A 27,625-nucleotide genomic window follows, 5' to 3' on the forward strand; every position below is an offset into this window, starting at 1 on the left:
GGAGCAGGAGGATCCTGGGCCTAGTGGCTGCTGGAAGAGCCTGGGCCTGGTGGCTGTTGGAGGATCCTGGGCCCGATACGAATATCGTTGCACCCCTAATAAATATATATATATATATATATATATATATATATATATATATATATATATATATATATACATATATATATATATATATATATATATATATATATATATATATATATATATATATACATATATATATATATATATATATATACACATATACATATATACACATACACATATATATATATACACATACACATACATATATATACACATACATACATACATATATATATATATATATATACATATATATATATATATATATATATATATATATATATATATATATATACACACATACATGTATGTATGTATGTATGTATGTATATTATTTACCTCGTCATATTGCAGCCACAGAAATTATTTTGTCCATGAAACCATAAAGCTGCACTTTCTTTTTGCCTTATAGTCTGATTTGTCATAACTTCTCCGTTTTGTGTAAGCTTTTCTTTGGCTGTCACTTCTTCACCCTAACCTGTCTTATTTGGCTCAGCAGAACTAAAATATATATCGTGCTGCTTTTACACACGCACTCACATAAGCTCAGCGATTCTCTGCGCGATCAACCTCTCACATGTTTAAGCTGCGGGAGATTTCACTTGTCATGTTTGCATAGTAAGCTAACGATTAATAAGACGATGTCAGAGGAATTGGTGCACAAATTATCATCACTCACAGATCAGTGCTGTCGCTCTCTATACACAGTTCGCACGATTGCAAAGTGAAAGCAAAAAAACAAGCGCAAATTCAAACGCGATTACAATATGTCACATATTGACAGTGGCTCACAGATGCCAATGACATAATTACCCAGCTACATTTCTGAAAGAATGCAAAAGCATTGACATATATTTTTCCTTCCTACAATAGCCCGACGGGCAGGGAAGAGATAGATTTTGGTAGCCCGACTGAAAAAAATCGCTAGCCCCAGGATGTCGGGCTAGCGATATTGCAAGCCCTGTATCTGATTGAGGAATCACTCATCTTTGGAAAAGAGAGTTTATTACAGAGAAATGTCTCTTTCCAAAATAAAAGCTATACTATCCGCTTCTTCTGGGCTATATTCTCAGCAGCATAAGGAGAATCATGTGCTAACAGCTGTCTAAATGACTCGGCTAAAGTTAGTAGCATGCTTGTTGTTTTTGTCTTTGCACTAGGATGATGTCGGCGTAAATGTGCAGTCATATTCGTTGTGTTCCCACTAGTGCTTTCAGGTTGATCTCATTGAAATGACCTTAACGCCACAACATGGCAAATCTCCGTTAACGAGCTACCGCCGATCGCCCCGTGCATGGGGCTAGACGGCCAACACGTTAACGAGCTAACTGCGCTAACACACTAGTTCCCACCCATGTAATTGAGCATTGCATGGCACATCCAACATACTGTTTTACTTTAGTCCATGACTCGCTTACCTTCAGGGTCATACGTCACATGAAAACCAAAATAATTCCAAACGCCAGATCTGAATGTTGCAAGGAGAGCTTAACTTCTGTCTTGCTAGCTTGCCCTGCGCTCTTCCTTCTGACGATGCTGTCTGTGTTGAGCACTCAGTGGATCTGCGCTCGACAGTGCAGCCTAGGCGGAGTAGTCGAACGCAGATTCACTGAGCGCTCAACACAGACAGCATCGTCAGAAGGAAAGTTGATAAAATAAATTACAAATGTTGTATTGTTCGATACATATGCGTACCGAACCGAAAGCACTGTATCGAACGGTTCAATATCGATACGAATATTGTTGCACCCCTAATATACCCCTAATATATATATATATATATATATATATATATATATACAGCGGGGAAAATAAGTATTTGACACATCAGCATTTTTATCAGTAAGGGGATTTCCAAGTGGACCATTGACACAACATTTCCACCAGATGTTGCCACCAAGCCAAATATTGACGTCATACAAACAAATCAGAACATATAAGTATACAAGTTAAACCACAATAAATAAAGTGAAATGACACAGGGAATAAGTATTGAATACATGGAGATAACAAGGGGCAAAATGACATAGAAAGCCAGGAGATCACCTGAAATCTGTCAGTATTGATAGAGAAATCCTGTCCCCTATCAGTACTAATTGATATCAGCTGCTTTAGTCCTAATTGATGGCCTATAAAGGCTCCTCATTACCCAGAAGGCACACAGGAAAGACTTCATGATGGGTAAAAGCAAAGAACTCTCTCAAGATCTTCGTAATCTTATCGTTGAAAAGCATTTTGATGGGAATGGTTATAGGTGCATTTCCAGAATGCTGAATGTTCCTGTGAGCACTGTGGGGGCCATTATCCGGAAATGGAAAGTGCATCAGTTCACCATAAACCTGCCACGATCAGGTGCTCCACGCAAGATCCCTGTCCGAGGAGTCCAAAGAATAATCAGGAGGGTTCTCCAAGAGCCAAGAACCACTCGGACAGAACTTCAGGAAGACCTTGCATCAGCAGGTACTGTTGTTTCAAAGAAAACTATAAGCAATGCACTGAACCGCCATGGCATCCATGCACGCTCACCACGCAAGACTCCATTGCTGAACAAAAAGCATGTCAAGGCTCGGTTAAAATTTGCGCAACAGCATTTGGAGAAGCCTGTGGATTATTGGACGACTATAGTATGGTCAGATGAAAGCAAAATTGAACTTTTTGGCAGTCATTCTACACACCATGTTTGGAGAAGAAATGGCACTGCTCACCACCCCAAGAACACCATACCAACAGTCAAGTTTGGGGGTGGAAGCATCATGGTTTGGGGCTGCTTTTCAGCAAGGGGTACTGGCAGACTTCATATTATTGAAGGCAGGATGAATGGAGAGATGTACCGGGACATTCTGGATAAAAATCTGCTGCCATCTACCAGGAAGCTAAAAATGAAAAGAGGGTGGACATTTCAGCAAGACAATGATCCCAAACACAAGGCCAAGGAAACAATGAAGTGGTTTCAAAGAAAGAAAATCAAGTTGCTTGAATGGCCCAGTCAATCACCTGACCTAAATCCCATAGAAAATCTATGGAGAGAACTGAAGATTAAAGTTCATAAAAGAGGCCCAAGGAACCTTCAAGATTTAAAGACCGTTTGTGTGGAAGAATGGGCCAGAATCACTCCTGAGCAATGCAGACGACTGGTCTATCCATACAAGAGGCGTCTAGAAGCTGTAATCACCAACAAAGGCTTTTCTACAAAGTATTGAATAAAGTGTGTTCAATACTTATTCCCTGTGTCATTTCACTTTATTTATTATGGTTTAACTTGTATACTTATATGTTCTGATTTGATTGTATGACTTCAATATTTGGCTTGATGGCAACATCTGGTGGAAATGTTGTGTCAATAGTCCACTTGGAAATCCCCTTACTGATGAAAATGCTGATGTGTCAAATACTTATTTTCCCCGCTGTATATATATATATATATATAGCACTGATCTGTGAGTGATGATAATTTGTGCACCAATTCCTCTGACATCGTCTTATTAATCGTTAGCTTACTATGCAAACATGACAAGTGAAATCTCCCGCAGCAAGCTTAAACATGTGAGAGGTTGATCGCGCAGAGAATCGCTGAGCTTATGTGAGTGCGTGTGTAAAAGCAGCACGATATATATTTTAGTTCTGCTGAGCCAAATAAGACAGGTCGGGGTGAAGAAGTGACAGCCAAAGAAAAGCTTACCACAAAACGGAGAAGTTATGACAAATCAGACTATAAGGCAAAAAGAAAGTGCAGCTTTATGGTTTCATGGACAAAAGAATTTCTGTGGCTGCAATATGACGAGCTAAATAACCAGGGCTGCACATAAGTGGTCCGCAGGTGCGCATTCGCTGCCAAAATAAAAAACACGCACAAGGGTTAGGGTTAAATTTAAAAACTGCTCCGTCTCTGGGCTGGGACCCGGACCGGGCCTCGGGGGCTTGGGTCCTGGTTGGTGTGTTGCCGGGGTTGTGGGCGGGTGGGTGCATGGGGGCCCAGCCCTGGAGCAGGGTGCCGCCGGTGCGTCGAGCCACCTGGGGGGCTCTTCAACTGGTGGGGGAGATTGTCACATCTTGCAGGAGCTTTCCTCTCCTCAGGAGCTCCCTCTGCAGGAGGGGGAGATACAGGAGAGGTGGAGGAAGATCTCAGCCTGGGTGTTTATTGTCTTATGTAGTCTGGAAGATGAGTGGATGGTGGGGTGGGTGCAGTTTTCTCTGTGGTGGGGTTGGGTGGACTGTCCCGGGCTCTGTGGGGCCGGGCGGCGCTGCTGCACTGGGCCCGGTCTGGATGGGCTTGGGCCCCCTTTCCCTGGCGGGTCGCGGAGTATGGGGGTGCCTACTGGGGTCAGCGGGGGAGCTGGCCCCAGGGAGAGGTCACTTGCCCCTCCCTTCCTTCCCTCCCCATCTCCAGCTGCCTCCCTCTTCCCGCTCCATCACAACCACCCACACATGCAGGGCCTTGGAGTAGGGGTATGTCACCAGGGTGCAGAGGAGGCTACCCCCCCTCTGTCCCCTTCTGGCTGCCTCTGCCTCAATTTTATCCCACAACTTAGACATTCACATTACTCACACTCTCATTACACATACATATAGGATCTTGGGGGTGGGCACGATACACGGAGTCCAAAGTACCATCAGGGTGTACACCCCACCCCTGGCATCGTTGCCCACCTCTCAATTTTAAATACACTTAGACATTGAGGGCTAGCAGGAGGGACCATGCGCTTACCTGCTGCTCTCTGGCAGGTAGCTCCAAGCCCTCCTGGGTTTTAAATGCACCTTAGAACACACATGCATCAACATTACAATGAGCGGGTGGAGGGAGGTTTGGAGTCTTCTCTCACCCCCGTTCTCTGCGACCTGCTGGAGCAGGGGGGCTAGGAGGAGGAGTTGGCCGTCCGACTGCGGTCTGGAGTGTGGAGCCTTCCTGCTGCTGCGGAGTCGGGGCGGTCTGCCTCCCCCCACCGCAGGGAAAAGGGAAACACCACCTGGGTCTGGGTGCAGTTCCCCCCTCCAGGGGCGGGGGCACCTAGACCCGGTTTGTAGAGTACGCTTGGGGAGTGTGATCGTGTGTACAATGTCTCTTTATGTCTGTCTCCACGTTGGTTGAGTGTGGAGTAAGTGCATATGAGAGCATGAGGGTGGGAATGGATGTTTGTATCTGTGTGTGCCTGTATGTCTGTGTCTATATGTCAGGTTGGGTGTAAGGCGCCACCTCTCTGGGGACATCTCAGGCCCTCCAAGGTTTGGAGGCCTATCTCCCCCTACCACCACTTCCCCTGCCAGTGGCGGACCCCCTCAGACATCGGTGCGTTGGTGGTTCTTTGTGTCCGGGGATGGGCGTCCAGGTACACACTGGCTCACTCCTTGGCGGCCGCTTATCGGGGCCTGGAGCCTGGGGCTCGCTCGGGCCACTTCGGAGGTGGGGTGCCCCCGGCCTCTCGGCCTGGGGCTCGGTCACTCAGGCGCAGCTGGCTGCCGGCGGAGCTCACGGGCGCGTCACTGCAACTCCCCCTGGCTTCTGCTCCGCGGCTGCTGAGTGAGCCCTCATCTGGGACTCTCCTCAGCTCTTTCCGGGACAGTGGCGCAGCTGCCCCTCTGTTGGTCTTCCTTGGTCTCTTGTGTTCTGGGGGCCTCTGGATGTCTGGAGTTTTGATCTCCTCCACACCTGCTTCAAGCCCTGGAGGACGGGGCTGTGGCCCCCCACACCCTCTAGCAGATTATTACATGAAGGAACCTTTTAAAAAAACAAAAAACAAGCGCGTCCATGCTCACAGGTGTACACACGGGTGATCACACCCACAAACTACACCCTTTTTGGCTCCTACCTCAAAGCACACTGTGTTCTGTTGATCTTATGTGCTGCACAATAATGTTTAACATTTAGTATTTACTGTCATATTCCCATATATCATTGTGATGCTGTTTATTCTATTACTCTTGTTCTCTTCTGCTTGCTTTCTTTTTTCTTTCTCAGCAGGTGATCCAGGTGATTGATATATGCATTTTTTTTCTCTGCCCGTTCTGTTGGTTTTTGTCTTTTGCCCTTCTCCCCTGTCCCTCTTCTCAGCTGTTTCTCTTTCCCTCTTTCTTTCTCCCCTTCTTTCCCCCAGTCAAGTCTGTCCCGTATTCAGTAAGTGAAAATAAAATAAACAATAAAAGGTGAATCAAATGGACCATTACGGCAAGGCTGGGATGGTCAGTTTGGTAAAGTAAATCCGTTGGGCATCTTTCTTTGCCTTTAGACAACAATTCTGAGGGCAAAAGAGCCAAACGGGACAGGCCAAAATAAATAAATAAATAAATAAATGAATAAATAAATTTAAAAACTGTACTTTTGAGTTAAAATATATATTTATAATTTTAATAAATGACAAATTAAAAAGGCATGAACATTTTTTTTGTATCGAAAAAATATCGAACCGTGACACCAAAGTATCGAACCGAACCGTGAATTTTGTGTATCGTTGCACCTCTAATAAATATATATATATATATATATATATATATATATATATATATATATATATATACACATACATACATACATACATACATACATACATACACACACACACACACACACACACACACACACACACACACACACACACAGTGGGGCAAAAAAGTATTTAGTCAGCCACCGATTGTGCAAGTTCCCCCACTTAAAATGATGACAGAGGTCCCCCATGAAGCATGGGGGTGGAAACATCATGCTATGGGGCTGTTTTTCTGCCAAGGGGACAGGACGACTGATCCGTGTTAAGGACAGAATGAATGGGGCCATGTATCGTGAGATTTTGAGCCAAAACCTCCTTCCATCAGTGAGAACTTTGAAGATGAAACGAGGCTGGGTCTTCCAACATGACAATGATCCAAAACACACCGCCCGGGCAACAAAGGAGTGGCTCCGTAAGAAGCATTTGAAAGTCCTGGAGTGGCCTAGCCAGTCTCCAGACCTCAACCCCATAGAAAATCTGTGGCGGGAGTTGAAAGTCCGTGTTGCTCGGCGACAGCCCCAAAACATCACTGCTCTCGAGAAGATCTGCATGGAGGAATGGGCCAAAATACCAGCTACAGTGTGTGCAAACCTGGTAAAGACCTATAGTAAACGTTTGACCTCTGTTATTGCCAACAAAGGTTATGTTACAAAGTATTGAGTTGTATTTTTGATATTGACCAAATACTTATTTTCCACCCTGATTTACGAATAAATTCTTTACAAATCCTACCATGTGGATTCATGGATTTTTTTTTTCACATTCTGTCTCTCACAGTTGAAGTGTACCTCTGGTGCAAATTACTGACCTCTGTCATCATTTTAAGTGGGGGAACTTGCACAATCGGTGGCTGACTAAATACTTTTTTGCCCCACTGTATATACACATATACATATAAATACACATATACATATATACACTGTCAAAGATACTTGTCGTGACAGGAAATATAAATAACTGCAACTTGAATCTCTGACAGAGCTCAAGCTCACTGCTGTAATATATATCATAATAATCTGACAATACAAATAATATATGCCATATTATATTTACATACATCATTAAGTGAGATGATTTTAGTCTCATGAACAACGTTAGCTAATTGTTATTTACTAGCTAATCTTATATGACTGTTCAGTACAGAAATGAAGCCCAACAATCATGTTTTACAGTCCTGTGGTCTCAGCCTCAGATACTCAACTAATCAAAGTGATGTCATGAAAAAATGAATGACCAAAAAAACTTTTTCTCCTTTATTTCTGTCACACAAAGCTGTATGAAACGTTTCTCGCGGTTAGTATCATGGTTGCTAAGCAACCTGAACAGCGCGACGAAGGCTAGGCCGTCTCATTTCACAAGCCTCTCACTTCCGCACTTATAGTACGCACCGTACGTAGTACGCGAACTGCACGTACTCCAAGCGTGCGGTCTCTTAATTGGGACACAGCCGGAGAGAGCGGGCAAACACCCCACACACTCCCACAGCATCACAGGATGTAACACAGATCATGGACAAACAAATCATTCACAACAGTTGAAATATTGGCATTCATTTTTATTTATTGATTTTTAGCACAAGCTCAGATAAACAGGAAAGGAATCCTATGAAAGCAGTCTAAAACCTGTTCCAAATTAAAAATACAGAACCATTAATTTGGCAAACCTTTGAGAAATGAGTGCAGTACTACTTTACCATCTTCTAGACTTTGGTCATAGTGCAATACAGCATCTCTGTAGCTTTAGCTGACTGCAAAACTGACTTCATCTGAACCCATTCATCATTAGTACAATAAGCCCTATGCGCAGTATGTTGTCAACTTTATTTCCTTATGAAATCCCCCTCCCCAGATATTAAAGAAGTAAAGAAAGAAAGAAAACAATGAAGTACATGCAGGCGAAAAAGTCCATTTAAACTCAATATTAAAAAACAAACAACTGTTAAGGATAGATAAATTAGAGCAACAAAATCTTACAATTCCAATGTCCTATGTCACAGTGGAGCACCTGTCACGCCTTTCAACAGCCAAACAGTGCGAGTCATTCAGCATTTAGCAAATACAGGGAGTGCAGAATTATTAGGCAAATGAGTATTTTGTCCACATTATCCTCTTCATGCATGTTGTCTTACTCCAAGCTGTATAGGCTCGAAAGCCTACTACCAATTAAGCATATTAGGTGATGTGCATCTCTGTAATGAGAAGGGGTGTGGTCTAATGACATCAACACCCTATATCAGGTGTGCATAATTATTAGGCAACGTCCTTTCCTTTGGCAAAATGGGTCAAAAGAAGGACTTGACAGGCTCAGAAAAGTCAAAAATAGTGAGATATCTTGCAGAGGGATGCAGCAGTCTCAAAATTGCAAAGCTTCTGAAGCGTGATCATCGAACAATCAAGCGTTTCATTCAAAATAGTCAACAGGGTCGCAAGAAGCGTGTGGAAAAACCAAGGCACAAAATAACTGCCCATGAACTGAGAAAAGTCAAGCGTGCAGCTGCCAAGATGCCACTTGCCACCAGTTTGGCCATATTTCAGAGCTGCAAAATCACTGGAGTGCCCAAAAGCACAAGGTGTGCAATACTCAGAGACATGGCCAAGGTAAGAAAGGCTGAAAGACGACCACCACTGAACAAGACACACAAGCTGAAACGTCAAGACTGGGCCAAGAAATATCTCAAGACTGATTTTTCTAAGGTTTTATGGACTGATGAAATGAGAGTGAGTCTTGATGGGCGAGTCTTGATGGGCCCGTGGCTGGATTGGTAAAGGGCAGAGAGCTCCAGTGCGACTCAAGACGCCAGCAAGGTGGAGGTGGAGTACTGGTTTGGGCTGGTATCATCAAAGATGAGCTTGTGGGGCCTTTTCGGGTTGAGGATGGAGTCAAGCTCAACTCCCAGTCCTACTGCCAGTTTCTGGAAGACACCTTCTTCAAGCAGTGGTACAGGAAGAAGTCTGCATCCTTCAAGAAAAACATGATTTTCCTGCAGGACAATGCTCCATCACACGCGTCCAAGTACTCCACAGCGTGGCTGGCAAGAAAGGGTATAAAAGAAGAAAAACTAATGATATGGCCTCCTTGTTCACCTGATCTGAACCCCATTGAGAACCTGTGGTCCATCATCAAATGTGAGATTTACAAGGAGGGAAAACAGTACACCTCTCTGAACAGTGTCTGGGAGGCTGTGGTTGCTGCTGCACGCAATGTTGATGGTGAACAGATCAAAACACTGACAGAATCCATGGATGGCAGGCTTTTGAGTGTCCTTGCAAAGAAAGGTGGCTATATTGGTCGCTGATTTGTTTTTGTTTTGTTTTTGAATGTCAGAAATGTATATTTGTGAATGTGGAGATGTTATATTGGTTTCACTGGTAAAAATTAATAATTGAAATGGGTATATATTTGTTTTTTGTTAAGTTGCCTAATAATTATGCACAGTAATAGTCACCTGCACACACAGATATCCCCCTAAAATAGCTAAAAGTAAAAACAAACTAAAAACTACTTCCAAAAACATTCAGCTTTGATATTAATGAGTTTTTTGGGTTCATTGAGAACATGGTTGTTGTTCAATAATAAAATTATTCCTCAAAAATACAACTTGCCTAATAATTCTGCACTCCCTGTAAGTGTCAAACAAGTTCAATGAGCTCACTTGTACTCACAGGTTTCTACACTGCTTATATTAGGTCTTGAAAGACATTACTCAACATGGTAGAGGTGAAAAAGTTGGCATCACCACCATCAACTTTTCCACTTCTGCATAACAGCCAGAGCTTCCTTCCTTCAGCCCAAGGCCAGGATAGAGAGGCTGAGTGAATACTGTGCGTACTTTGTGAAGCAGAGTCATGGTGTCAGAGATGCTGTAAAACGACAGAGTACCTGACCTGTAATCCAGGTACACGCCAATCTGAGAGGTATGAGGACCTGACACCGCCTTGGTTACTGAGTTATGTCTGAAAGTATAACCATCTGCAGAGCACTCCAAACACCAGGACTTGTCATTCTTCCCAAATTCTGAGTCAGATGATGTTCGGCTGATGTCTTTGTAAGATGCTGCCACTGACCAGGCGCCACCACTCCAACTGACCTCCCAATAGCACCGCCCTGTTAAACCCTCTTTGCACAGCACCTGCTTCACAATTCTGAACCTGTCCCGGTGGAGTAAATAAAGTCTCTCTTTGGAGTCACTCGTCACTCGTTTAGATTCTTGTGAAATGGCAAAGCATTTGTTGACCGAGTTGGAATCCAGTGTTAGAGGACAGTGATCTGATAGACAAGCAAACCAGGAATATCATCAGCCTTCTAGTATTTATTAAGTGATTACTGCTTTATTATACTGATCTGTATTAACTGTTTTACTTACAGCGCAATAACTCTCCCCTGGTCTTTGGCACAGGTGGCAGCACAACATCTGTAACAGACACTAACAGGGGAAAAATATATTTATATATAAAATGTAACAGACAACAGAGGAACTGGTACTCAGCTTATTTAATATTTCCTTCAGGCACCTGTGGGAGAGATTTTGGGCCATGTGGTCTCCAGAAGGTTTTTCATGTCATCTGCCAGGTCAGACACATAGTCAGTCACCGCTTCCATTGAACGTTTAGGACGAACAATAGCGCCTGATGGCAAGTCTGGAGATTCACATGAGATTGAGAGAGACTTGAAGATCTAGAGGAAAAATGACAAGTCAGAACAGAAAAAGCATATTAACTGCATGTTACATGGAACATTCTGTCTCAATTCATTATGTTTGTGTGTTTATATTTTTCCGCATACGAGGCACACAATATTCCCAAGTAGTGCAAATCAGGCAGCTGCTTTCACAGAAATTAAAGCTTGGATGTTTTGTTCCCTAGAAGATTTTTCTAATACTTGTGTCTTGCAGCTATAGATGATGAATGCTTTAACACTGATTGTGTCATACTGAAATGAAATAATAAAGTATGTTAGGTGACAATTATAAAAAGAAAGATGGGTAGGTTGAGAACACACAACTTTTTACCTGAATGAAATGAATATGGTCAGCTGTGTGAGAAAGCTGCTCCAGGTCATCATCTCTTCTCCTCAGCTTGGCTATCTCTTCCTTCAGCTGCATCTGCAGATCTTCTGCCTCAGCTACTGCAGTTTTCTGCCGAGTTTCAATCAGCTCCTTTATTAAAGCACGTTTGTTTTGGAAGGAGGAGATCAGCTCGTCAAAGAGCTCGTCATTGGACTTCACAGCAGTCTGACAACAAATCTGTTTATATATAATGTATAAAGAAGGTTCAGTTTAAAATATAACATACCTTAACATATCAGAAAGTTTTCTGAATTCACTTTGCTCCTGGCAAAAATATATGAACAAAAAATAAATTCAAACAAACGTAACAACTGTATTAAATACACCAAAATACAGGAATAAGTCGTGCAATTACAGACAGGCTGATGGCTGATGTCAGAACCTGTACAAAAGACACTGCTGTGGTCAGATCAGATACATGTTTTCTAGTCCTATTTGCACACCTCGAAGTCCTTCACAGCTTTGACAACCTCATTCAGCTCATCTTGTCTCTCTTGGGATCTCAGCTTGACTGCATTCTGGTTCTCACTAAGTTTTACCTGTAAGAAGCGACCACAATTGTGTCATTGTGAATATTTCAGTCACAGGAGTAAAATTCAACCACTCTCCAGATTTACACCAACGTTTTGTCTCTACCTCCTCCGCAGCTCTTTCTGCTGCAGCTGACACTGTTGAGTGGTCCCTGTGATCGTCCATGGTGCACAAATAGCAGATACAACTTCCATCAGTCTTACAGTAAACGTCCATCAGCTTGTTGTGCTTTGTGCACATTTTTTCCTTAAGTGGCACTGTAGCAGACACCAGCTGGTGAAGCTTCAGCACAGGAAAACTGTGGTGAGGCTCAAGATGAGCAGGACAGTACGATGCCAAGCAGGTCAGGCAAGACATGCTGGCTTTGTTTCTTTTGGTCCCACAACAGAAATCACAGGCAATGTCTGTTGGTCCTGCAGGAGCAAGAGAAGAAGCTGGACGGGCCTGTTGGGTTACTGTCCTCTTCAGCTTCTCTACAACCTACAGTGATCAAATAAAAGCGGTCAAAGGTTTTGCACGACAAACAGAATCGAAACTATAGAAAAATGTGTTATTTATTTTAAGACAGCACTATCATTTAGAAAGCATGTGCTATGATGATAATATAATTCATTTAAATATTTTAGGGGTAACAAGAGCAGACAATGCAAACACCCACAAGAAAATCTAATGACATGCCAAAGAAAATATAAAATTATGATTACTGGACACTTTATGAGGTGCATCTGTTCATCTGCTTGTTTCAACACAAATATCTAATCAACTAAACACATGGCAGCAACTCGCTGAATTCAGGCATGTAGACATGGTCAAGATCACCTGCTGAAATTCAAACTGAACACCAAAATGCGGAAGAAAGGTGATTTAATTGGTTTTGAACATGGCAAGGTTGGTAAATGGCCCGTATTTGTATAGCGCTTTCCTGGTTTAGGTTGGTGCCAGATGGGCTGGCTTGAGTATTTCAGAGAAACACTGATTTTTCCCCACACAACCATCTCTAAGGTTTACCTGAGAATGATTCAAGAAACAGAAAATACCCAGCGAGCAGCAATTCAGTAGGAAAAAAATGTCTTGTTGATGCACAGACATTTTCACAGGAGAAGGATCAGACTACTTCGAGCTGATAGGAAGAAACTGGTAACTCAAATAACCACTCGTTAAAACCAACATATGCAGAAGAGCATCTCTGAATGTACATTGTACTGAACCTTTAAGCAGATGGTCTGCAACAGCAGAAGACAACACTGAGAGCCACTTCCACAGCTAAGAACACAAAACTCCACAATTCACACACGCTCACCAAAATTAGACTACTGAAGAAGATTGCTGCCGGTGTTGCTGGAGGCAGTTCAGAAAGAAAGATAGTCCAGCCTGTTGGTAGCTGGTGTGTATATGAGAGAGAAAGAGATACTTTTGAGTCACCCCTTACCACAATGGGCCGCCACAGTGGGTAAAGTTGCATTTTTTATTTGGCAGTTTTATACCGGTTGCCCTTCCTGACTCAACCCAAAGGGGTGTGTCTCAGACTAGAATCAAACCAGCAACCCTTTGCTTGCCAAGCAAACCACCACACTATTAATGAAAACCCGTTTATAAATGTTGTAAATGAAAACAAACTAGAAATTGGGTAATGATAATATCAGAAAGAATTTAGAAAAAGAAAAATATTTCTCATTAAGTATTTCTCTGAGCTCTGAGTATTTGAACTTTAGTTAACTTGCTACCCCAAATAAATGGTAATTTTATTTATTTATTTTCAAAAGCAGCACCGTGGATGCATCACCTCAGCCAGCATGTTGTTCCTCCCGAGGACAGGCCTTGGACTGAAGGTCTCCCTACACTGAGGACAGCTGTACGTTCCCTTCTCCTTTTCCTGCTCCCAGCATCCCTCGATACAGCTTCTGCAGTAAGTGTGTCCACACTGGATGGTGACGGGATCTTTGAGCAGGTCCAGACATACCGAGCAGTAAAACTGATTCGGCTCCAACTCGACGCCACACTGCGGCTGCCACTTCTCTGCCATTTGGATGAAATCCACGCGAAGAACACTTCTCGTTTTCTCTGAAAAAGCGGCGAAGCATGAGGCGGGGCTTCAAAATCTGCTAAGGAAACAATACTTGTATAGAAAATGAAAATGAAAATACGAGGTTCGGCAGACTACGTGAACTAGACGGACAAATTTGGTTGCCAAGTCATTTTGCTATTCCGGAAAAAAAGATGAATACCTTTTTCACTTTTACGTTACTTTTTTTTACCCATTAATTCCGATACACATTTTTTTTTTTTGCCCCAGTGGCCCTGATCCTCTTGAGTACATGTTCAACTAAAACCCTAGCTGTAATTTGAGACCCACCAATTCAAAAGTGCAGTCCAATGAAAGGCACCGCAAATAGTCACGGATACTGCAATTCACCTGTGAGTAGTGATGTGTCCTGTGTGTCGAAGCTTCGAAGTAGTGATGGCCCACTTAAAGCTGACGCTCCGGGGAGTGTGTCAAAAAAAAAAAAATCACCACACTGTTTCAGAAGCATTGTGTCGAAGCTTGATTCGTTTGGCCAGAGTCACGTGATCAGTGACGTCTGAAGCTTCATTTAGAACCTTCCTGCTTCGGTACCTGATTCACTGGTTTATAATTAAGTGAATCATTCGTGGGATTTGTGGAGTGTTTTTATGGTGACAGATAGCAAACCACTGATTTTTCTACTGACAGATATGGAGCCAGCGAGGAAGAGAGGAGGTTCTGTTATGTGGGAGAATTTTGAGTTGATTTTGGTTAATCGGGTGAGTTTTCGAGCTTTGTGTTCTTGTTGTTTGCTTTTGTTTTGTGCGTGTTTATTTTATCTGAAAATGTAAAAAACTTGTCAAAAATCTGCTTTTCGTAATATAAATATCATTAAATAACTTTAGAAAATCTTCCATTTGAGTCTTTACAGTTGATATTATACAAAGAAATATTTTATTTTTAAAATAACCTTAAAATGTTGTTACGTCTCCCGAGGGCAGGAGGGAATAACACAACAACTCTGGGAACTCGGTACAGGTGTTCTAAACAGAAAGTTTAATGGCAGCATTCTCACTAAGCAAATAACCCAAATTCAAACAACAAATGTGGGGGAGAAAGGGACAGTTATGTTGTGCCAAAAAAAAAAAAAAAAAACCCCACCAAAAAGACAAATCCAAAACTTAACTCAGCTATTATCCTAGAAAAACAAAAACAGGGGGAGTAGACCCTAATCCTCAACTCAAAACAAGCTCAAAATTACACGGGTGGCACCAACCTACTTACCTAGTGTTTCTAACAAAAGAGGACTCTAAGGCTACGTTCACACTGCAGGTCTTAATGCTCAATTCCGATCTTTTGATCAAATACGATTTTTGTCTGCTTGTTCACACTACAAATAAAACGCGACAGCAAACGCGCTCTAGTGTGAACCCTCAAAGCGGCCCGCATGGGCAAAAGAAGACGTCACACACAACGCACTCCGTTTATACCCAGAGCAAACAATATTGTTTGACTGATGGCCCTTAATATAAAGACTTCCGACTTTATGTTTCCCAATTTTTGCTTTAAGTTATTGTTATTTACATAATAATGTAGATAACCTAATAATTATCCTTATTGCTGTTTTAGAGGAGCGGTGCTTCAAAGGATAGTTGCAGATTTCTGTCAGAATCTGTAGATTATACAGTACATAAAATATACATGAAAATAAAATGTTCACGTTTCCCCAACGTTGTCTTCCCAACAGATTCACTAACATCTACACTGGATGGCCAAGAAGCGTTCGCGATGTCTTCTCGGGCGCCAGAGTGGCTTTTCACATGTGCCAAACAATTTGAAGCATGGAAGGAAGAGAGCCACGCCCAGCCACAGGTGAGTCTCGTTATCAAGGTGTGCACTCCTGGTTTGTCCAATCAAAGCCTCCTTCCTCTAATTAGCTGGAGATCCCCAAATTGACACTAGCCTGCAGTCTGTGTACCTAAGGGAATGGAAAACAAAAGGAGAGAGAAAGAAAACATACAGCCTGCAGACACGTAACAATGTTATTCTGCAAAATGTGCAGCAATTTAATTTATTTATTCTCTTTAGCTGACAGTTTGTGGGACCCAGGAAGACCGTATATCTGCTTCTCTACAGTTTCTGTGCACTCCAGCCTCTTCTATAAGGGGATTTTCTTTAAGCAGGAGAAATTATCTCCACGAAAAGAAACAGGTTCGGCCATCGCACACTGGCAAGGCAAGGCAAGTTTATTTATATAGCACAATTCAACAACAAGGTCATTGAAAGTGCTTTACAGAGACATATATCTGGGAGTTTGTTCCAGATATATGGAGCATAAAAGCTGAATGCAGCTTCTCCGTGTCTGGTTCTGACTCTGGGAACTGATAAAAAAACGGATCCAGGTGACCTGAGGGATCTGGAAGGTTCATACTGGGTCAGGAGGTCACTGATGTATTTTGGTCCTAAACCATTCAGAGCTTTATAGACCAGCATCCGAACTTTAAAGTCTATCCTCTGACGGACAGGCAGCCAGTGTAAAGACCTCAGAGCTGGACTGATGTGGTCCACTTTTTTTGGTCTTAGTGAGGACTCGAGCAGCAGAGTTCGGAATGAGCTGTAGTTGTCTGACTGATTTTTTAGGTAGACCTGTAAAGATGCTGTTACAGTAATCAAGCCTACTAAAGATGAATGCATGGACTAGTTTTTCCAGTAAAACTAAGACTGACATTTTTCCACTGTCTGTGTTCAGACATATGTCATTGAACACTTTGGTCAGAGCGGTTTCAGTGCTGTGGTTCTGTCTAAAACCTGACTGGAAGGCATCATAGCAATTATTCTGTTTTAAGAAGTAATTGAGCTGTTGAGAAACTGCTTTTTCAATGATCTTACTTAAAAATGGGAGATTTGAGATCGGCCTGTAGTTGTTCATTTGTGTCTTGTCAAGATTGTCCTTTTTCAGTATAGGTTTAATTACAGCAGTTTTTAGTGGTTCTGGAAACACACCTGATATTAAAGAAAAGTTGACGATCTGTAACAGGTCTGACTCCAAAGTCTTTGAGACCTTTTTGAAAAAACATGTTGGCAGGACATCTAAACAGCAAGAGGAGGAGTTCAGTTGACCTAAGATGTCCTCCAGGTCTTTGCTGTTAATAGGGTGAAACTGTTTGATGGTGTTTAAACAGTTTTTCAGTGGACACGGTACATATCCTGAATATGCTGTTGATGTACCAATTGCTTGTCTAATCTTTTGGATTTTGTCTCTGAAGAGTTTGGCAAAGTCATTGCAGGCCATGGTCGAATTAAGTGCAGCTGCCGGAGGGAGGGTTTGTTAGCCTGTCAATATGGGCTCAAATTGTGGTCATAAATATTTTGTACTTGTAAATCAGGATTTGTATGTGTAAAAAGAATTTGTGTCTGTGTAAAAAAGATTTGTGTGTGTAAAAAGAATTCGTGTGTGTGGGGGGGAAAAAAAAAAAAATTGTGTGTGGACTTAGCCAAAGAATCTGTGAGAAAGTCTGCACTGTAAAAGGGCATTTATTTATAAAAGGACCTGCAGTTCAAAAAAGCGCCCCTTCGACACTCAAATCTATCTGTCCTCTGATTGGATAGTTAAATTTGTGATTGACATGACATTGGCCAATCAGATGAAAGCAAGAAAAATAGGGTCAAAATTCGAACTTGTAACTTGAAATATGAGTGCAGACTTTCTCACGTAGTTTTTTGGCTAAGTCCACACACAAATCTTTTTTACACACACGCACATTCTTTTTACACATACAAATCCTGATTTACAAGTACTAAATATTTATGACCACAATTTGATCCATATGTCAACTGTAGAAAATAAGACCCGAGCATTATGGCTGTTTTTAGTGATGATGTCAGAGAAGTAGGACCTTCTTGCACTCCTCAGTTGTAAATTATAATTGTGAAGTTTCTCTTTATAGATGTCATAGTGAACCTGGAGGTTTGTTTTTCTCCATCTGCGCTCAGCTTTCCTACACTCTCTTTTTTCATTTTTCACCAGTGTGGAGTTTCTCCATGGAGAATTTTCCTTCCAGAGATAACCTTCACCTTAATGGGGGCAATAGTATCCATTACATTTAACATTTTTGCATTGAAGCTATTGACGAGCTCATTGACTGAACCTCTGGACAGGTCAGGTGTTAATGGGAAGACTTGGTTAAATATCTCACTACTGTATTCAGTTATACACCGTTTTGTGATCACTGCTGTTGATATATTTGTGTGGGCTGAGATTTTACTTTCAAAGAAAACACAGTAATGATCAGACAGGCCCACATCAGACACAGTGACCTTTGAAATGCTCAGGCCCTTGGAGATCAGTAGGTCAAGAGTGTGTCCTCTATTATGTGTGGCCTCTGTTACATGCTGAGTCAGCCCAAAGTTGCCCAGAGTGTTACTCAGGTCTTTAGTCCCTTTGTCCTGAGGGTTGTCCACATGGATGTTAAAATCCCCAACAATAATTACACAGTCAAAATCAACACAGATCACAGACAGCAGTTCACTGAGGTCATTAAAAAAGTCTGTGCAGTATTTGGGAGGCCTGTAAACATTAAGAAACACAACTTTGGATGGGGCCTTCAGCTGTAAAGCCACATATTCAAAAGACTGAAAACTTCCAGGAGATAGCTGCTTACATTGAAATGATTCATTAAATAAGACAGCAACCCCTCCTCCTCTCCTGTTCACCCTGGCCTCACTGATAAAACTGTAGTTAGGAGGGGTCGTCTCGATGAGAACAGCTCTGTTACTTTGGTCCAGCCAAGTTTCAGTTAAAAACATAAAATCAAGGCTGTGCTCAGTGATTAAATTAAAATGTTTTCCCAGCTAAAGATCTAACATTTAATAAAGCCAACTTGAGTGTTTTAGAGGTATTATTTGCCCCCTCGTGTTTGGGAGCAGTCTGTGGCACAAAAGGTATGTTTACTATATTTAAAGATCTTTTAGGTTCAAGGTTCAAGGTTCTTTATTTGTCACATGCATAGTTATACAAGTATAACACACAGTGAAATGTAGCCTGACACGCTCCTCGACATGTGCAAAAAATTGGAAGGGGGGGGGTGTAGAGGAAGAACATTATTATTATATATATATATATATATATATATATATATATATATATATATACACACACACACACATACATTGGGTGAATGTGCAGTAGTAGCAGCAAGCAGGTGAATTCTGTACATTAATATGAATAGACATCTAACTATTTTACAGGATAGACAATATAAACATATTTAAAATTAAAGGAATTTGAAATGTACATTGTGCCTTGGTTTAGTGTCTGGAAGAGTCCTGTCTCAGTCAATTATAGATGATGTGAGAGGGCGGGTGTGTGTGTTTAGGGCACGGATGGCTTGGGGATAGAAGCTCCTCTTGAGTCTCTCTGTCCTTGCCCGGAAGATGCGGAACCTTCTACCAGATTGCAGAAGTTGGAACAGTTTGTTGCCAGGATGGGACGGGTCCTTCAGTATCTGCGCTGCTCTAGTCCGGCATCTCCTGGTGTAGGTGTCCTGAAGCGGGGGGAGAGCAATCCTGCAGCAGCGTTCTGCTGTACGGATCACTCTCTGGAGAGCTTTTTGGTCCCTCACACAGCTGTTCCTGAACCACGATGTCATGTTCTGTGTGAGGATGCTCTCCACAGCGCCTGTATAGAAAATCCTGAGGATCTTTGGAGAGACCCTGAACTTCCTCAGTTGTCGTAGGTGATACAGGCACTGCCTAGCCTTTTTGGTCTGGACCTGAATGTGGGCAGCCCATGTCAGGTCTGAGGAGATGTGGACACCAAGATACTTGAAGGACTGCACCCTCTCCACTGGAGCTCCATTGATGATAATGGGCTTGTAGTCTCTGTGCTGACCCCTTCTGAAGTCCACCACCAGCTCCTTGGTCTTGCTGACGTTCAGCTGGAGGTGGTTGTCCTGGCACCACGATGCCAGATTCTTCACTTCATCCATGTAGGCCGCCTCATCGTTGTTGGAGATGGCACCCAACACCACTGTGTCGTCAGCAAACTTCACAATGGTGTTGGAGCCATGGGTGGCCACACAGTCTGAAGTGTAGAGGGAGTAGAGCAGTGGCGAGAGGACACATCCCTGAGGTGCTCCTGTGTTGATGGTGATGCTGTTGGAGAAGCATCTGCCCACCCTCACCACCTGAGTTCTGCCAGTGAGGAAGTCCAACACCCATGCACACAGACGGCTGTTAAGTCCCAGATCCCTCAGCTTTGTGAACAGTCTGCAGGGCACTATTGTGTTAAACGCTGAACTGTAATCAACAAACAGCATTCGCACATAGTTACCCTGTTTCTTGTCCACATGGCTGAGAGTGGTGTGTAGGACGTGGGCGATGGCATCCTCTGTGGATCTGTTGGATCTGTAGGCGAACTGCAGCGGATCTGTGGTGTCTGGGATGGAGGAGGAGATGATGTTCTTCAGCAGCCTCTCAAACACCTTCATTACTACCGAGGTCAGTGCAACTGGCCGGTAATCGTTCAGGGATGAGGGTTTGCTGTTCTTGGGCACAGGGATGATGGTGGATCTTTTGAAGCATGTGGGGACCACAGACTTCGCCAGGGACTCGTTGAAGATGTAAGTGAACACACCTGCTAGCTGGTCAGCACAGCAGCGCAGCAGACGGCCGGTGATGCCGTCTGGCCCCGCCGCTTTCCTTGTGTTCACTCTCCTCAGTGCCGCTCGGACGTCATGCTCCGCGATGCTGGTCACCGGTCTCTCGCTGATGACGTCACTGTCCTCGGTAGTCAGGCGGTAGATAGCATTAGCCGCCTGGCTAACCTCGAAACGGGCGTAGAACTGATTCAGCTCGTTGGTGAATGCAGAGTCGGCGTTGATCGGCGCAGTGTTTTAGAGTGCCGCTCTCTGGCCACATGTCTCCTTCTGTCACCTAAAAGTACAGAAATGTTAAACCCTTCTAGTAAACAGGGTCCCAGCTTCTCCTGGGAAAAGTCACCACTGCCATAATCCTCGCAGCCCGGACCCTCCACACATCACACATCAGACTGCGGAGACAGAGCATGAAGGTGGTAAGGAGGAATTAAGGGGGGCTTTGATTGCTCTGAGGGCGGGGCTCGATGGCGAACCTTTGGTTGCTCTGGTGGGGTGTTTATGGGAGACAAAAAGGGATTGGGCCGGGGGGGTAGATCTGAGCCCAGCATCGACCCGCTCCATCATCTCCTCAGTGAATTCCAAGTGTGGCGAGGAGGGAGTAAGGGAGGGGGAGGAGGGTGATGGCCTGTCAGGGGTTTGGGGGACTGGGGAAGGTCGTGGTCCCTGGTCCTGGTCGTTGGTGTTGTTGAGAGAGTTGGAGACAAATAGGGACCCCTCTTCTTGCCTCTAATGTCTCTCCTTTCTGAAGCTCATCCCAGGTGGGGGCAGATGAGGCTCCTCCTCAAGGTTTCTGCTGGGCTTTGTCCGTTCTTGGAGTACTGTTTGGAATAAAACAAGTTGGAGGTGAACAGTTTCACCCCTAACTTGTTAAAATAAAATCCATTTGCTTTAAACAGATGCCTGGGTTCCCAAAAAATATTAAAATTGTTGATAAAATGCACTGAGTGGTCAGTACATGCTGATATAAGCCATTTATTCAGTCCAGACAACCTGCTGAATCTCTTGTCCCCTCCTCTGACGGGCGGTACAAGTCCACTGATGAATACAGCTGCATTCAGAGAGTTTACAGTATTTAATAATCCAGTAAAGTCCCGTTTCAGAACCTCCAACTGTTGTTTGGACACATCGTTTGACCCTGTATGCAGAACAATGTTTGTCACAGTTGGATATTCATCTGCGATTTGAAGAATTCTCTCCTTCAAGTTGTTGACCATATCCTTAGGAAAGCAGAGGACTTTAGGGTTCTTACCGCAGATCCTTTGTACATCCTTTACGACAGAGTCACCCACAATCAGTTTCAGGCAGAGCCTTTAGCTTTCCCTGTGGTCTTTTACTTTTCAACAGATTTTCAGACCTTACTTCGCTACTTTTAGATGGATGGTTGTCCGATATAGATCCAGGGTCCTTTGATAGTGGAGCAAATCTGTTCTGCAGTTTCACATTCAGTTGTTTTGGAGGTTTGTTGTTACCCTTCCTATTCACGGTTGTCCAGTCCTGTTTCCTCCTGTATACACGGGTAGAAGAGCTTCTCTGTCTCGTAGGAAGTGAAGGCCAGTCGGTTTCAGAGATTTCAGCTCGCTGTGCCCTTCCTGTGATACGTCCTCCCCCTTCCAGGAGACATTATTTATGTCTTTTGCACCAAGACAGTCCAAGGGGGGATTATTGCTTGAGGATTTATTATAATGCACAGAGTCTACTTTCTTGGTCATGTTATCTGTGCTCCTTAGCTGTGTACTAGCTTCCTCATCGCCATTGATTTGAATCAAAGGCAAGGTTGTTTCATTTCCACACAGTCCATTTACCTCCACGTTTACTTCTAAGCGATGAATTTTTGTCTCCAGTACTGCGTATATTTTAGGCTGTGGTAGTCATCTGTGGAGAGGGAAGGAATCTTGTTGCTAGTTAGCCTAGCGGTTAGCACCTTTCCAGGCTATTGAAGTGCCCAGACGCTGTAATCAGGCTTCAGCTGTGTCTAGGCCACAGACACACGGAGCACTGAAGATACGGTAACTATAAAAATGTTGCTGTTTCTGTTAAGAACGCTTTAGTCCTAATGATCTATAAGTGTCCAGTTTCCAGAAGCTATCGCAGGTAAGCTCATACGGAAAAAATCAGCATAAAAATCAATAAAAGAAGAAAAGTATTTAAAGAGCAAAGAGAGGAAGCATCCACACTCACAAAAGGGGGAGGAGCAACACTAGAACAAATTCTCTTCTTAAATAAAAATGAAAAAGGGTTACCTTAAATGCATCATGTTTTTAATTTGCAAGTTCATAAGCATTTTCCCTTTCCAGTTCACAATCAATTCTACCCCCAGGTAAAAAATATCTATACAAAAATTTCCCAAATATAATATTATTTATAAATATACCCATCTAGCGATTAATTGCAGAAGTACATGGAGGCAGGACCTCACAGCAGAAGCATACTCCATAATGTGTTGTACATTATTATATGTTTATTATATGTAATGCGGTATTTTTCAATTATTGTATTTACCAACATCAAGAAGTCACAAGTAAAGAAAGACCACACCATGGTGCATGTTTAAACAAGGAAGGTTTACTGGTCAAATTATTTATTAAACAAATAAACAGCATTTTTTCACCCAAACAAATACACGTTCAAAGCAACACAACAGTAGCCCAATATCAAACAGAATTCCACTCTGTAGATTGAGCAATCATAATGAAGCAGTTCGTTTTAATGGCACTGCAGCAGACACCAGCTGGTGAAGCTTCAGCACAGGAAAACTGTGGTTAGGCTCAAGATGAGCAGGACAGTACGATGCCAAGCAGGTCAGGCAAGACATGCTGGCTTTGTTTCTTCTGGTCCCACAACAGAAATCACAGGCAATGTCTGTTGGTCCTGCAGGAGCAAGAGGAGAAGCTGGACGGGCCTGTTGGGTTACTGTCCTCTTCAGCTTCTCTACAACCTACAGTGATCAAATAAAAGCGGTCAAAGGTTTTGCACGACAAACAGAATCAAACTAGAACTGAAAGAGGATGAAGTCAGCAAAAGCATCCCAATTGTGTATTTTCTTTAAACTGTAGAAAATGCAATAAAAAAAAAAAAAAAAAAAAGAGTCAACATAATATGTTGGTGTATACAGAATAACTGGCTATGAAAATAATGAAATAATGAAAGTACTTTAGGAGTAACAACAGTGGGCGTGGTAATCACCTACAAGAAATTCTAATGTCATGCCAAAATAAATAAGAAATTATACTCCTGGGACTCTGTAGTTTAAATACAATTAAATGTGGCATGGTTATTGGTGCCAGACGTGCTGGTGTCAGTCTTTCCGAAAATGCTAATCTACTGGGACTGATACCTACACACGATGTCAGGTTACTGGTGTAGGTGTAGTGGTGTTGGGGATACTTTCATGACACACCACGTGTCCTTTGGTAACAAATGAGCTTATCTGAGTATTGCTGCTGATCATGGCACAAAGCTAAAAATCACCTTAAACTGCAGCAGACAAATCTGCAGCAACTGTGTCACGTCACTTTGAACCAAAACACTGAGGAATGTTTCCAGCACCTTGCTGAATCTGTGCCACGAAGAATTACAACAGTTCTGAAGAAAGAAGCCGGTCAAACACGGCACTGGCCACGTGACCGGTAGATGTAAATGTGTATTTAATCAACAGAAAAGCCCGAAGAAACACATTTTGTCAATTAAATCACACAAAAATAGCATCAACAATGAAAAAACAAAACAAAACGACAACAAAAAAACAAAAACAAAAAAACCCCCAACAACAACTCATATTTCAAATTCAGTTGCTACTTTTAAAAAACAAAAAAACAAAAAACAGCACGGTGGCTGCATCACCTCAGCCAGCATGTTGTTCCTCCCGAGGACAGGCCTTGGACTGAAGGTCTCCCTACACTGAGGACAGCTGTACGTTCCCTTCTCTTTTTCCTGGTTCCAGCATCCCTCGATACAGCTTCTGCAGTAAGTGTGTCCACACTGGATGGTGACGGGATCTTTGAGCAGGTCCAGACATCAGGGCCGGATCTAGAAGGGTGGCATGGGGTGGCAAGTGCCACCCTACAATGATCCCTTGCCACTAGTGATGTGCGGATCAATACTGAAATATCGATTCCTCCGATACCAGTCATTTATGTTCTAGAAGCAATACTCATATTAAAATATCGATATTTTAGTAATTTAGGGTAAATTTGTAGGTTATCATTAACAGGAACAGAGTGCAAATAAACTATATCATTTGGATTGTCTACATTGGAAGGAACTACTTATTCTTCCGCCTGTCATAGTCATGTGCGAAGTACGTCTGTATAAATGTGTCCAGCCCCTTGTTGTGCACACTCACAACAATAGCTGAGCGTAAATCGAGTCATGTGCACACGTATTTTACTTCCACAAACGGTTGAGACATAGTTCGCAATACATGAGGCAAGAAAGTGAGGTGTTCTGGCAACACTACTAACCTCATCAAGCACTTCAGAGTAAATCATATCACAGAATATGACAAGCTTATGTTGAGCCGAACTGAAGAGGAGGAGTAGACAGAGACAGGTGCTGCTAGGGCGAGACAGACGTCTCTCACAGAGTCCTTTAGTGCTGCAGGCAGGCAACATGTTCAAATAGCGCACAACTTCAGTTTTCTTATTTCTATATGATAACTGTGCTTTAATAAGCGATAAGAACAAGTAAACCAATGTCCTGTAATCATTATGACGCTATAATTTGAGATACAATAACTGAAATACGTTTTTGTACAAAGTATCGGTATCGGATCAGTATCGTCGATACCACCCTGAATTTTACTTGGTATCGGATCGGAAAGGAAATCAGTGGTATCGCACATCACTAGTGAAAACCCCGGAGGAACCATCCTGAGGGATTAATAAAGTTAAATTTAATTTAATCTAATCGAATAACTTTAATCTCAGCCAAACCGATTTACTCACGAACAAATAAAACACTGAAAAAGCCAAACAACACTTTTAAGTTATCAAAGTGACTTATACATGTTTAACCCGAGTAGTGAAAGACTGCGGGGGTTTGAAAACGATGTGTCGATCGGCTCAGATATTTGAAGTTTACACAGCTACATTCTCACCTGAAAATATGTTAAAAGTTTTTTGCGACCCAGAAAGAGTAATAAGAGCAATATTAAAACTAAGTAGCTGCCGCCATTGTTGGAAACTGGAATAGGCTGGGCCGCGCTATGAATTCTGCGATATGGTTTTTCAATTTTGTTGTCCGGGTGGAAAATCGGGAGAAATTCGGGAGAATGGTGGCTCCGGGAGATTTTTGGGAGAGGCGCTGAAATTCGGTATCCCCCCGAAAAAATCGAGAGGGTTGGCATGTATGGTTGTGGCAACATCACTAACCTTGTCAAACACCTCAGAGTAAATCATATCACAGAATATGACGAGCGTATATTGAGGCGAACTGAAGAGGAGGACAGGGACAGGTGCTGCTAGGGCGAGACAGACGTCTCTCACGGAGTCCTTCAGTGCTGCAGGCAGGCAAGGTGTTCAAATAGCACAACTTCAATTTTTTTTATTTCTATATGATGAACTCTGCATTATTAAGTGATAAGAACAAGTAATCTGATGTCCTGTAATCATTATGATGCTATAATTTGAGATACAATAAATAAAATACGTTTTTGTACAAAGTATCGGTATCGGATCAGTATCGTAGATACCACCCTGAATATTACTTGGTATCGGATCGGAAAGGAAATCAGTGGTATCGCACATCACTATTGAGTACAACAAGTACAGTGTTGTGCTCATGAATATACATTGACTAGTGTGTAATTTACATCCTCAGGCAAACTGATGTGTTCTCCCAAACCTGGAAGGAATTTTTATTTGTGGCTGCACCTTCAGACTCATATACAGTACGTTTTATTGTCTAAGAAGGGTTCCCCTTCAAAGAAGCAACGATATGAAGAAAAGAAACAATCTGACTTATGTTGGGATAAAATGAGTGTAAATATTTGTACAGTAGCCTTTTTCAAATAAAAGGACTTTCAGAGAGAGAAGGATTTTAAGGGGATGACGGGACGATGAAGCGACCGGGCAAAGTACAAGGCAGAGAGGTAATTCAACCAAACAGTCTGATCTCTATGTCACAGTCACACTGCTGTGTGTCCCTGATAAAGAGACCAGTGAGTGCTACTCCTAGTTTTAATATAAGGGGGTAATAGTAGAAAAGTTGCTTTCTTACTGAACTGGATGTCATCTTGGCACATGAAGTTTTAACATAATTATGTCTGGGAAAAACATGTACCGGTAATCTGCTGGCATCTAGTGGTGACGTATTGTAATTACAAGACTGCTCATTGAGCTGCTTTTGTGTCTGTATGGATCTTAGCTGGACCCCTGTTTGAGTCATCACCAGCTGCTGTAGCAGCTCTGATGTGGTCTTCACATCAGAGTAAATTTTCAGTAACACCTAAAGTGATGAGTTTTGTTGGAGGAAGGGGAACAGGAGACTTAGGGTCACTTAAAGGCAGATCCTTCACCAGGGTAACAGGTTATCTGTTGTGCACCCTCTAAGCAGCAGCTGGCATCAGTGACATACTAATTACTGTGGTAGTCTTTAGCCCACATGCTACAGGTTCAAGTAAAACATGATGCTTCTAATAACCCCCCCCCCCCCCCCCCAAATGATGAATTAAAAAAAAAATGGATGAGATAAGAAATGAATGACAGGTTGTTGATCAACTTTTAATATATATGTATTTTTTAAACAAATATTTAACTCCGTTTTCAGTTAAATTCACAACAAAGCACAAAGAAACAAGAAATTACAC

The 27,625-nt window shown here is 42.6% G+C and overlaps 2 protein-coding genes and 1 pseudogene across 4 annotated transcripts in view; 1 reads left to right on the forward strand and 2 right to left on the reverse strand.

Moving 5' to 3' along the window:
* Positions 1-8,102: 8,102 nt before the first annotated feature.
* Positions 8,103-14,724, reverse strand: LOC146577847 (E3 ubiquitin/ISG15 ligase TRIM25-like). 3 transcript variants are annotated; one of them, XM_085255829.1, is made up of 8 exons: positions 14,576-14,724; positions 13,946-14,223; positions 12,268-12,642; positions 12,075-12,170; positions 11,575-11,808; positions 11,078-11,240; positions 10,930-10,989; positions 8,103-10,832 (listed from the first exon to the last, which is right to left on the reverse strand). In XM_085255829.1, exons 1-8 carry the CDS (start codon positions 14,691-14,693, stop codon positions 10,270-10,272), a joined length of 1,887 nt encoding a protein of 628 aa, XP_085111955.1. In that variant the 5' UTR covers positions 14,694-14,724; the 3' UTR covers positions 8,103-10,269. The 3 variants fall into 3 exon arrangements, with proteins under 3 accessions (XP_085111955.1, XP_085111964.1, XP_085111973.1); XM_085255838.1 differs by having other exon boundaries at positions 13,946-14,261; positions 14,576-14,648; XM_085255847.1 differs by having other exon boundaries at positions 14,516-14,583.
* A 75-nt stretch (positions 14,725-14,799) lies between these two features.
* LOC146577848 (ras-related protein Rab-39B-like) overlaps positions 14,800-27,625 on the forward strand; it is a 60,059-nt gene continuing 47,233 nt past the window's right edge. The window contains exons 1-2 of the mRNA XM_085255876.1: positions 14,800-14,943; positions 15,912-16,036. Coding sequence (XP_085112002.1) covers positions 15,933-16,036 — 104 coding nt within the window. The 5' untranslated portion in view covers positions 14,800-14,943; positions 15,912-15,932. The remainder of the gene's footprint in view (positions 14,944-15,911; positions 16,037-27,625) is intronic.
* Positions 21,201-23,254, reverse strand: LOC146577849 (uncharacterized; annotated as a pseudogene).

The sequence above is a fragment of the Mchenga conophoros genome, linkage group LG3 (genome assembly GCF_057382185.1).
Source record: "Mchenga conophoros isolate Kocher_MC1m ecotype Shallow Benthic linkage group LG3, M_conophoros_male_GT1.1, whole genome shotgun sequence".
Taxonomy (NCBI): domain Eukaryota; kingdom Metazoa; phylum Chordata; class Actinopteri; order Cichliformes; family Cichlidae; genus Mchenga; species Mchenga conophoros.